Source organism: Aegilops tauschii, chromosome 3, assembly GCF_002575655.3.
Source record: "Aegilops tauschii subsp. strangulata cultivar AL8/78 chromosome 3, Aet v6.0, whole genome shotgun sequence".
In the NCBI taxonomy this organism is placed as follows: domain Eukaryota; kingdom Viridiplantae; phylum Streptophyta; class Magnoliopsida; order Poales; family Poaceae; genus Aegilops; species Aegilops tauschii.
Window position 1 is genome coordinate 340,410,464 of NC_053037.3, and position 12,505 is coordinate 340,422,968.

A 12,505-nucleotide genomic window follows, 5' to 3' on the forward strand; every position below is an offset into this window, starting at 1 on the left:
AATGTCTAAAAAGACTTATATTTAGGAATGGAGGAAGTAGTTCATAGTGAAATCTTTACAAAAACTTATATTTAGGAACGGAGGGAGTATTTAGCATGCGTCACAAGGATCTGCGGTAATTGAACTGCAATATGCAAGAAACTGACATTAGTTTCTAGAATACATTCCTTTCTTCCAGATGAAGCGTGCTATCTTGATAAGCTTACCCTACTTTATTTTATTTTATTTGTTCAAATTCCTTCCATTCTAACAAGCCATATATCAATCAACGATTGGTTCTGAATATATGATGAGACACTAGTTGAGCCTTATGAGACACACAACAGGCAGTTTTATAGGTATATATGCTGAAGATGAATAGAAGGCTAATTACAACAGTCCGGGAAATGTGAATAGAGCAAATAAATACCAAGGTTTGAATGATGCCGATAAACACGCCAGAAGGATGTGATCAGTGTACGGGTAAGAAGGGATGTATCATGTTCAAGGAAACCGATCGAGATTATTCATCTGTTAGTTGGGGGCTAGTACACAAAGTTTAAACAGAAAATTTGACGCCTTCATCATCTGCTGAACTGCCCTTAAAGATAACTGCCTTTCCCTTCTGTTCCAGCAGCCTCAAAGCTCGCATGAGGACACCACGATCAATTCCCGCAAGTTCTGCAACAGGCGCCACAGGAGAGAATGATTCAAACTGGGCACAATACTAAGACAACTTTTATTATGAGCAAGGGGCATGGCCTATGTATTACTTTTCTTTTCTTTTTTGCGAATTATGGGCTGTGCATTAGTAATGAGGCACCAGCACCAACTTATGTCACGGCCTAAGCTCCAGAGCGTAGCTGTGCAGGGGAGGTTGCATCATGGCGTGATAGCAGCTGGAATAGGGTTTTCGGAGGATAACCTCTGGCTTATTCATTCATCATATAACATAGATTATCCCTAGCTTTATAGAATAGCCATCCCTAAAAGGAAAACTGTAACTGCATAATTCCAATAGATTCTTATCCAAACTAACCGACTAGGGAATCGAGAAAAAGTAACTTATCACTAAGCGTAGGCTTGGCCAGAAGGCTCCTCCTGAGGCTTGTGCCCGCTATAATACCAAGCCCACATGACAAGTTGGGTAAACATGGAAATATGTATCCAACAGCTAGCTAAGTCTAAATCCTACATGTATTTTACCGTTTCTATTTGATCAAAAAATTTACCGCTTCTACCGCAAATTGCTTCGAAGCAAGAAAATAAGCTTAGCCTCACGGAAATATTGAAAATGGAAAATCTAATCTTGTTGGCTAAAGGGGGGAGAATCCCTCCATTAACTGTGTGCTCATTTAGATAGAAATGAGCCTTCCGCGGATCGAACGCGAGTGGGTGGGCTTACACCATAAGCTCCAAGCCAACCGAGCTAGCGCTCGGTTCTTAATGGAAAATCTAATCTCATCACCATGAAGTTTGGTATACTTACCGGTCCCATGTGTTTCAATTCCAGAGCGTATATCTTCAATTGTTGTTACTTCCAACCCATTTTCCTTTACCTACAAGCATAACAGAGATAAATATGAAGTCACTGCCACTACTCATTGATAAATTGATAGCTTCGAAAGAAACATGTTTAATAGAATACAAAGTCTTACGAAGTCTAATATGTAGTTAGCCCAATCTTGAATCCGCAGCCAAAGAATGAGACACTTCTTGTGACTTTTGTCAATCCACTCTGCGCGCCCTGCAGTTTGAACTTGGCTTTAAGTAGTTGCACACAGGCCAGGGGTAATGAAGGCATCCATTACCTAGAAAAACAAAACTACACACAGCTACAACAATAACTAAAGATTTAATGTTGTGCAGAATAAACCTTCACTAACAAGAGCTGCAAGGAACACTTCCTTTGCTTCATAGCTTAGAGATCCTGAAAGCATGCAAGTTCAGTGCAACGTCAATAGGAATGTCCAAATGGATTGGAAACTCGTCGAGTGAACAAAATTTTCATGTATACACTAGTCCCGCATGCTCAAAAGGCTCCATAGTAGGCCTTAGGAACACATTACCATCATGCCAAATCACTATGTTATAACACTTTCAACACAGTAAGACATATTTTTGCTGAATTGCAGAAGAGTAGTAGTCAAAACACAAGGTTCAGACAAATACGACTTACTCTCAATCTTTGGATTGGAGAACAACGGAAAATCTTCTTCCAGGGAGATTATATACATCTTTTGACTTCTACAGTAATCAAGTATCAGCTCTTTCCATAGTTGCACTTGCTTTTCACGTGTTTCTCTCACAGGCTGCAAACTGGGAACAAATGTTGTCATGATATTATTATCAGTCCATGTACATATCAAAGTTAGTGTTTAACAGAAGTTTTCAGAGTTGGTTTTAAGATAACATACACAAAAGTTCACTTACATTACTCAAACAAATGTAAGAATTAGTAAAGCAAGGAAATGCTTCAACTGCTACACACACTGTTGGGATATGAAAGAAAGATGCCAGATTTTAACATCACATATCAAAATAGATAGGCTTAGACACTCTGAACCAAATACCATGTTAAAACTTTGGGGATGCTATGAAGTAGAAATTTGCAAAGAGAGGCATTTGAGTTTTAACCAACGGCAGATTCTCTGAAGAAACAAGTGCTTAAGCTTACTAACAATATTCCTTTAGTGATCCTGATCTACAAATCCTGCTTACATATTCATTCTTCACTTACACAATAACATTAACCACAACAGCAACAACAAAGCCTACAGTCCCAAACAAGTTGGGGTAGGCTAGAGGTGAAACCCATAAGATCTCGCAACCAACTCATGGCTCTGGCGCATGGATAGCAAGCTTCCACGCACCCCTGTCCATAGCTAGCTCTTTGGTGACACTCCAATCCTTCAGGTCTCTCTTAACATGGATAGCAAGCTTCCACGCACCCCTGTCCATAGCTAGCTCTTTGGTGATACTCCAATCCTTCAGGTCTCTCTTAACGGACTCCTCCCATGTCAAATTCGGTCTACCCCACCCTCTCTTGACATTCTCCGCACGCTTTAGCCGTCCGCTATGCACTGGAGCTTCTGGAGGCCTGCGCTGAATATGCCCAAACCATCTCAGACGATGTTGGACAAGCTTCTCTTCAATTGGTGCTACCCCAACTCTATCTCGTATATCATCATTCCGGACTCGATCCTTCCTCGTGTGGCCACACATCCATCTCAACATACGCATCTCCGCCACACCTAACTGTTGAACATGTCGCCTTTTAGTCGGCCAACACTCAGCGCCATACAACATTGCGGGTCGAACCGCCGTCCTGTAGAACTTGCCTTTTAGCTTTTGTGGCACTCTTTTGTCACAGAGAATGCCAGAAGCTTGGCGCCACTTCATCCATCCGGCTTTGATTCGATGGTTCACATCTTCATCAATACCCCCATCCCCCTGCAGCATTGACCCCAAATACCGAAAGGTGTCCTTCTGGGGAACCACCTGGCCATCAAGGCTAACCTCCTCCTCCTCACACCTAGTAGCACTGAAACCGCACATCATGTACTCGGTTTTAGTTCTACTAAGCCTAAACCCTTTCGATTCCAAGTTTTGTCTCCATAACTCTAACTTCCTATTTACCCCCGTCCGACTATCATCAACTAGCACCACATCATCCGCAAAGAGCATGCACCATGGGATATCTTCTTGTATATCCCTTGTGACCTCATCCATCACCAATGCAAAAAGATAAGGGCTCAAAGCTGACCCCTGATGCAGTCCTATCTTAATTGGGAAGTCATCAGCGTCGACATCACTTGTTCGAACACTTGTCACAACATTATCGTACATGTCCTTGATGAGGGTAATGTACTTTGCTGGGACTTTGTGTTTCTCCAAGGCCCACCACATGACATTCCGTGGTATCTTATCATAGGCCTTGTCCAAGTCAATGAACACCATATGCAAGTCCTTCTTTTGCTCCCTATATCTCTCCATAAGTTGTCGTACCAAGAAAATGGCTTCCATGGTCGACCTCCCAGGCATGAAACCAAACCGATTTTTGGTCACGCTTGTCATTCTTCTTAAGCGGTGCTCAATGACTCTCTCCCATAGCTTCATTGTATGGCTCATCCGCTTAATTCCACAGTAATTAGTACAACTCTGAACATCCCCCTTGTTCTTGAAGATTGGTACTAATATACTCCGTCTCCATTCTTCTGGCATCTTGTTTGCCCGAAAAATGAGCTTGAAAAGCTTGGTTAGCCATACTATCGCTATGTCCCCGAGACCTTTCCACACCTCAATGGGGATACAATCAGGGCCCATCGCCTTGCCTCCTTTCATCCTTTTTAAAGCCTCCTTGACCTCAGACTCCTGGATTCGCCGCACAAAACGCATGCTGGTCTCATCAAAGGAGTCGTCCAGTTCAATGGTAGAACTCTCATTCTCCCCATTGAACAGCTTGTCGAAGTACTCCCGCCATCTATACTTAATCTCCTCGTCCTTCACCAAGAGTTGGCCTGCTCCGTCCTTGATGCATTTGACTTGGCCAATATCCCTCGTCTTCCTCTCTCGGATCTTGGCCATCTTATAGATGTCCCTTTCGCCTTCCTTCGTGCCTAACCGTCGGTAGAGGTCCTTGTTAGGAATAAGCAACTTCTATTCCCATGAGGCCATAGGCCGATATATATATACATGTACAGGTGTGGAACATATGCAGGAAACCCCTTATACAATGGGATAAATACAAAGGAGTACATGACTTATAGTATAACTCTAACACCCCCCCTCAAACTCATGGTGGAGGAACAACACTGAGTTTGAAGAGATAAAAGCCATGTTGTGCTCTAGTCTGGGCCTTCGTCAGGAAATCCGCCAACTGTAACTCGGAAGGCACATACTGAAGAGCAATAACCTGATCCTGCACACCAGCGCGCACATAGAAAGCATCAACACCAATATGCTTGGTGAGCTCATGCTTCACAGGATCACGCGCAATGCTAATAGCACCTGTACTGTCAGATAAGAGCAGAGTCGGTGTAGTGACAGAAACACCAAAATCCTGAAGTAACCACCGTAACCAAGTCACCTCTGCCGTCAAAAGAGCCATGGCTCGCAACTCAGCCTCAGCACTCGAACGGGAAACTGCAATCTGTTTCTTCGTCTTCCAGGCAATGAGAGAACCGCCAAGAAAAACACAGTAAGCAGAAAGTGAACGGCGATCAGAAGGATCACTAGCCCACGTAGCATCCGAATAGGCCTGAAGCTGTAAAGAACTGGAGCTAGGAAAGAATAGACGGTGAGAGATCGTGCCCCGAAGATATCGGAGAACACGAAGGAGATGACTATAGTGAACCGATGTGGAAGCAGAGACAAACTGACTCAGAATATGAACCGGATAAGAGATGTCCGGACGAGTGACAGCTAGATAGACAAGACTGCCAACGAGATGACGATAACGCGTCGGGTCAGGGAGAGGATCACCATCAGTAGCACGGAGGTGAACATTGAGCTCCATAGGATTCTCAACAATGCGCTCGTCAGTAAGAGCAGCACGAGCAAGAAGATCCTGGATATACTTTGCCTGGGATATAAAAAAGCCATCAGAGGTAGAAGAGACTTCAATCCCAAGAAAGTAGCGAAGAGGTCCAAGATCAGACATAAGAAACTGCTCACTAAGACGGGCCTTTACAAAGGCAATATACTCGGGGTCATCCCCAGTGATGATCATGTCATCAACATAGAGAAGAAGAAGAGTCCGACCACGAGGAGAAAGGTGAATAAACAATGCTGGATCATGAGCACTTGCTGAAAAACCAACAGTAGTGACCACAGAGGCAAAACGCTCAAACCAGGCGCGAGGGGCTTGCTTAAGGCCATAGAGAGAGCGACGAAGACGACATACCATGCCATCAGGAACAGAATACCCAGGTGGTGGCTGCATGTACACCTCCTCACGCAGCTCACCATTAAGAAAGGCATTCTTAACATCAAGCTGAGATATAGACCAGTGGCGTGCAGAGGCAACGGCAAGAAGTGTATGAATAGTGGTCATATGGGCCACAGGAGCAAAAGTCTCGTCATAATCACGACCATGCTCCTGCTGAAAACCACGAGCCACAAGACGAGCTTTGTGACGCTCAAGAGAACCATCGGAGCGAGTCTTAACCTTGTAGACCCACTTACAAGTGATGGGCCGGACTCCGGGAGGAAGAGAAACAAGATCTCAGGTACCAGTGCGTTCAAGAGCAGCAATCTCCTCTGCCATCGCAAACTGCCATTCAGGATGAACAACAGTCTGACGATAAGAAGTTGGCTCAAGAACAACAGCACCAGCGGTGGAAATCCAAATCGATCAACAGGCGGACGAGGACGAGAACGCAAGCCATAAGTAGGCTGAGAGGAAGAGGACGACTCATCCAATGAGGCATCCACAGGTCGTGAACGACGAGTGTAATGCTGAGGAAAAGATGGAACAATAGAAGGAGGAATCGCCAAGGTAGGATCGGGGGGTGGTGACGAAGAAGTCACCGGAGATGAAGGTGTAGAATCCTGTGACATGCTAGGCGAGGAGACCGGAGAGGATGGTGGCTGCAAATCGACTAGAGGTGGAGAAGCAGAGGGAGTGGAACGAATAGACACAGGCGCGACGGGGGTGATAGGTGAGTCAGGAAAAGTGAGGAAAGAGATATCCTCCACTGAAAAAATCGAGGAAGATGGGCGTGGGTAAAAGGGACGAGACTCATCAAAAGTCACGTCTCGAGAGATACGCATCCGATGACCGATAGGATCCCAACAACGATAGCCCTTATGCTCATCACTGTAGCCTAAGAAGACACACTCAACAGACTGAGCGGTCAGTTTGGTGCGTTCGCGAGGGGCAAGAAGAACATAGCAAACACAACCAAACAAGCGAAGCATCGAATAATCGGGAGAACGGTCAAAAAGATGCTCAAAAGGAACGCCACCCTGCAAAGCAGCGGACGGCTGAAGGTTGATGAGATGGGCAGAAGTGGAGATAGCCTCGGCCCAAAAATGAGGCGGAAGAGAGGCGGCGATCATCATCGCATGAGCCGTCTCAAGAAGGTGACGATGCTTGCGCTCAGACACGCCATTCTGAGCATGAGCACCAGGACAAGAGAATTGGGCAAGAGTACCCTGCTCAGCAAGGACACCACGCAACATCTTAGAGATATACTCGCCAGCGGAGTCAGCACGAAAAACACGAGTGGGTGAAGAAAACTGAGTATGAACCATGGCAGCAAAACGCTTATAAATAGACAACACCTCACTACGAGAAGTCATGAAATAAAGCCATGTGTAACGAGAGAAATCATCTATGAAAATAATATAGTATTTATGACCACCTTTCGAAGCGAAAGGAGCCGGACCCCATACATCAGAATGGACTAAATCGAAAGGACGCTTAGACACTAACTCACTATGTGAATATGGTAACTGAATCTGCTTGCCAAGACGACAACCCTGACACTCTAAAGAGACATCTCCTGAGACAGACCCCAGAAGACCTCGACGAACTAAAGACGACAACCGAGAACCACACAGATGACCAAGTCGATGGTGCCACTGCTTGAAGGAACCAGTAACAGAGGCGACAGAAGCGGAGGAACTGGCGATGGTGGTGGCAGCGGAAGGAACATGAAGCCAGTCCAACTCCCAAAGACCCTGAGAATCACGGCGGCGAGGGCCAGCACCAACCAGAGTGTGCGTGCGACGGTCCTGGACAGAACAAGAGTCAACATCAAGGATGACACGACAACCAGAATCAGTAAGTTGACCAGCAGAAAACAGATTCATGGTAAGTCGAGGAACATGAGCAACATCAGGAACAGAATAAGGAGTGGAAAGATTGCCTCTACTAGCAACAGAAAGTGGAGTACCATCAGCAGTGAAGACATGAAAAGGATAATCCAGCGATCGAAGAGAGGACAAAGCGGAAGAATGAGAAGATATATGAAAAGAAGCTCCAGAGTCCAAAACCCATGGGGATGTACCTGACTGTGTAGAGGGCGGTTGCTCAGTGCGGGAAGCATCAGTCACAGAACCAGCAGTACCCGTCGAGGAAGAACCTGAAGCCGCGAGCAGACGCTTAAGTCTCAGAATATCCTGCTCAGTCAAAGCAATGGCTGAAGCTGTCGAGGGAGATGACGAAGTCCCTGAGGATGATGATCGCGCCTTGCGCAGGTGTTTCCGCTTTGTGTAGCACTGGGACTCAATATGACCATCATTGTTGCAGTAGTCACAATGTGGACGGGGGCGACCTGAGCCTCCAGAAGGAGTGGGCAAGAGCGGCGGAGCACTTGAGCGAGAATGGGTCGGTGCAGCAGGTGGAGTGGAAGAAGCCCGAGTAGCGAGCACAGAGGGAACCTCCAGCAAACCAGCACCACGTAAGCGAGTTTCCTCAGCACGAATCTCCGAAAGCGCCTCCATGAGAGAAATACGGCCACGAGCAAACAACTGAGCACGCCGGGGCTCAAACTCCTTACGGAGCCGAGACAGGAACTCGTAGACGCGATGAAACTCCAAATTGGCCTGGACAGCCTGGCAGCAGGGGCAAGTACGACAACCAGCACTGCGGAGAGAATCAAGCTGGCGCCAGATAGCAGAACTCTGTGCATAAAAGTCATCAACAGTAGAGTCACCCTGCTGAAGAGCATGCTCCTGACGAACCACAGAAAGGTATAAAGCATCACCAGAGGGCTCATAGCGCTGACGAAGACAGGTCCACATCTGAAAGACAGTAGGAAGACCCAGAAACTCAGAAGCAAACTGAGGCAGAACACTAGCAGTGAGAACAGCTGCAGCACGAGCATCATCATCAAGCCACTGGGAGTAAACAGACAAAGCACCATGATACGTCTGAAGAGCCTCCTCATAGGCCAAAACCCTCTCATCATAAGCACGATCAGCAGCCTCATCAGCAAGCTTAGCCGCATCCTTGGCGGCCTGATTAGCGTCCGTAGGAAGAACCAGTGGAGTCGGCGGAGTAGGGGCCACTGGAGGAACCGGACGTTGCGGACAGCAGACCTCGCCAGAAAGAACACCCCAGAGACGAATGCCACGCATGTGAATGCGCATGAAGCCAGCGAACTCGGTGTAGTTAGTACCATCGAAGATCACCGGACAGCGAGGGACAGCTACATAGCCCGATGCAGCAGACATTTTTTTAGCAGAGATCCGAAGAGAGAGCTTCCAATCGGGAACGGGATGCTCGATCTGGGCAGGGAAATCGATCGAGGCGGTCGGGCCGAGCAATCAGGGGCAACGGCAGGAGTCTTCGATCGGTAGGGAGCGAGGCCGGTTGGGGAGCGGGAGCAGCTTCGGCGGCGGCGGGCTTCGAGCGGGAGGGAGCGAGGAGCGGGCTTCGAGCGGGAGGGAGCAGCTTCGGCGGCTGCGGGCTTCGAGCGGGAGCAGCTTCGGCGGCGACGGGCTTCGAGCGGGAGGGAGCGAGGAGCGGGCGGGAGCAGCTTCGGCGGCTGCAGGCTTCGAGCGGGAACAGCTTCGGCGGCGGCGGGCTTCGAGCGAGAGGAAGACGAGCCGGACTCGATCGATCAGATCGGGAGATCAAGGCCGACGCCTTCGATCGGGGAGGATAGACAGATCAATAGCACGAGTTGCAGCGTGCAAAAAATTGACCTAGCTCTAATACCATGTTAGGAATAAGCAACTTGTATTCCCATGAGGCCATAGGCCGATATATATATACATGTACAGGTGTGGAACATATGCAGGAAACCCCTTATACAATGGGATAAATACAAAGGAGTACATGACTTATAGTATAACTCTAACAGTCCTCATATGCCCGACCCCTTGCTTCACCAACAGCTCGCTTTGCAGCCTTCTTCGCCATCTTGTACTTCTCTATGTTGTCTGCACTCCTATCCAGGTATAGGCGTCTGAAGCAATCTTTCTTCTCTTTAATCGCCTTCTGGACATCATCATTCCACCACTAGGTATCCTTATCTTCGCTTCTCCTTCCCCTGGACACTCCAAACTCCTCAAAGGCCACCTTACGAATGCAAGTCGCCATCTTCATCCACACATTGTCCGCATCCCCACCTTCCTCCCAAGGGCCCTCCTTAATGACCCTCTCCTTGAACACCTGAGCTACCTCCCCCTTGAGCTTCCACCACTTCGTTCTAGCGACTTTGGCACGCTTATCCCGCTGGACACGAATCCGAAAGCGGAAGTCAGCAACCACCAGCTTATGTTGGGGTACAACACTCTCTCCAGGTATCACCTTACAGTTTAGGCACGCACGCCTATCTTCTCTTCTCAAGAGGATGAAATCAATCTGGCTAGAGTGTTGGCCACTACTAAAAGTCATCAGATGTGATTAACCACCCCGTGTTTTTCATTTCGGATCTATAAAATGTCATTTTATACCTTATTGACAAGCTAGCTCAGAATAAAACAAGGGATGAGAGATTAAAGAAATTTACATGATTTACAATGTGTTCACATGATTACATGATACTCCCTCAGTTCCAAAATATTTGAGGTTCTAGGTTTGTCCTAAGTCAAACTTCTTTAAGTCTGACCATGCATATAGAAAATATATTGGCATCTACAACATCAAATATATATAATATGAAAATATATTTTGTGACGAATCTAATAAAACTAATTTGGTGTTCTGGATGTTGGCATATTTTAATAGATATGATCAAATTTAAAGATGTTCGACTTAAGAGAAACCTAGAAATTCAATTATTTTGGAATGGAAGGAGTATATCCGAAGTAGGAATAAATAAGTTTAACTGTTACAAAAGGGCAGGGTATAAACAAAAATCATGAACCACTTTTTTGTACAATTTGCACAGTAAATCATTGCCAAACAAATACTCCATAGTACTGGTAAGTGGTAACAAATACTCCCTCCGTTCACAAATATAAGATGTTTTGGATATTCCAATATGGACAACATATGGACTGAAATGAGAGAACAAACGCACTAAAATGATATACATCCTATTGAGAAAAAAGTTAGAACATCCTATATTTGTGAAGGGAGGGAGTATTTTGGAACGAAGGGAGTAATTCAATGAAAAGCAATTTCATTAGTACCATAGTACTTGGAGCAGAAGTTAACTGCACAACTTTGTTACCAGGCACTGATTAAGAATCTCCTACTTCCCCTATACGGCTACACATACTGCAGAATCACAAATCATGCAAAATGTTCAAACGTGTGACACTACTGCTGCTGTTAGGGGGTTGGAGGGAGGAGAGATTACGTAAAGTAGGGCGGGTAGTTGAAGAAGTGGGGGAGCTTGAAATCCACCGTCCTCTGCATCTCCGCTGAAGCGCGGGCTTGCGGAGCGGTCGGATGGACGGCGGGGCCAAGGAGAAACTGCGAGCGGGGACGACGATGCAGGGCCTGCTATTTTAGGTTGGGTGGAAACGGATCAGATTAGATAGTGTTCTGCCTAAATAATGAGTAATTCTTGGACATACCTAGGTTTCCTAGGGTTACTGTGACCGTGGCGATCTGATCGCCGGCGGGACTGATCTTCGACCTCCTCCAATCAATCTGCTTGCCGCCTCTTCTCTCCGCTCGGGCTGATCCAGGGGTGGCTCGTCCACCTGCCCGGCCTTGGTAGGGAGGTTCTGGCCGCTGGCTTTGGTTCAGATAGGGAGAGATGGCAGCGAGTTCATTGGTGACCGATGGAAGAACCAGCCCGGGTCGTACGCCGTGGTGGTCGAGTCGTCAGGGATACGAGCAGAGGAGCTACCTCGGCGCACGAAGCAGGTTTCCGGAGAACACAGTACAGGCGTGCAGCAATAGCAAAGAAGGAGCTGCTAACAGCAACTCCAACAGCCCCGTAAAAATCTTCCCGTGCCTCTGTCAAATTACATATTTGACATGAGGGCGAAATCAAATCACAAATTGACCTGCTTTCGAAAAAAAATCACTCTGCTGACCCTTTCATGTGGCGCCCGACAGCGAGGCGCCGCACACTACTATGCAGCGCCCTTCCCTTAAGCGTCGCACATCCAGCCAGCGTGGCAGCCCTGGGCCAGTTTGCGGCCCCACAGACAGCAGTGCAGCGCCTAAGGCATGGGCGCCACACTGTGTAAAGTGCAGCGCCTATGGCTTTGGCGATGCACATTGACTTAAGCCGCATCGGGCCAGCCCCTCCCAGACAGTTCTTCCCCCTCTGAGGAAGTTGCTCTCTGTACAAAGAGCGGCGGCGGCGCCCCCTTCGGATCCCCCCACACCCCTCTCAGATCTGAAGTTTTGAGGCCCGGATTTGATCTCCAATCCCTCCTACTAGGTAAACTCCTCCGTTCCCTTTCTTTTCCTCCGTTATTTCGTTGCATTTTTATGGATTTGCCCAAGATTAGGTGGAACTTTTGATTTACTTGGTTTGGATCTTTGTTTGCCCCCCCACTATATGATTCTTGTTAGTGACACGTAGATTGTATATTTTTTTAGATATATATGAGATGCCTAGTTTTGTAGATAATTATGAGACGTTGAGTTTTGTAGCTATATGTG

The 12,505-nt window shown here is 47.0% G+C and overlaps 1 protein-coding gene and 1 pseudogene across 2 annotated transcripts; both read right to left on the reverse strand.

Annotated features, from left to right (window-relative positions):
* Window positions 1-330: 330 nt before the first annotated feature.
* LOC109770393 (vacuolar protein sorting-associated protein 25) lies at window positions 331-11,828 on the reverse strand. Of its 2 annotated transcripts, none has more exons than XM_020329096.4 (7): window positions 11,461-11,828; window positions 11,241-11,386; window positions 2,159-2,298; window positions 1,856-1,909; window positions 1,638-1,726; window positions 1,469-1,538; window positions 331-660 (listed from the first exon to the last, which is right to left on the reverse strand). In XM_020329096.4, exons 2-7 carry the CDS (start codon window positions 11,297-11,299, stop codon window positions 539-541), a joined length of 534 nt encoding a protein of 177 aa, XP_020184685.1. In that variant the 5' UTR covers window positions 11,300-11,386; window positions 11,461-11,828; the 3' UTR covers window positions 331-538. The 2 variants fall into 2 exon arrangements, with proteins under 2 accessions (XP_020184685.1, XP_020184686.1); XM_020329097.4 differs by having other exon boundaries at window positions 11,241-11,383; window positions 11,461-11,783.
* On the reverse strand, window positions 7,918-9,947 carry LOC141042403 (uncharacterized; annotated as a pseudogene).
* Window positions 11,829-12,505: the final 677 nt, after the last annotated feature.

What these genes read in the sequence shown, in the direction of transcription:
- LOC109770393 (XM_020329096.4), bottom strand. Translation starts at nt 11,299, where the DNA reads ATGCAGAGGACGGTGGATTTCAAGCTCCCCCACTTCTTCAACTACCCG. An exon ending in TGCAGCTCTTGTTAGTGAAG is followed by an intron (nt 1,727 to 1,855) that starts GTTTATTCTGCA and finishes TTCAAACTGCAG; the next exon opens with GGCGCGCAGAGTGGATTGAC. An exon ending in AATTGAAACACATGGGACCG is followed by an intron (nt 661 to 1,468) that starts GTAAGTATACCA and finishes CGCCTGTTGCAG; the next exon opens with AACTTGCGGGAATTGATCGT.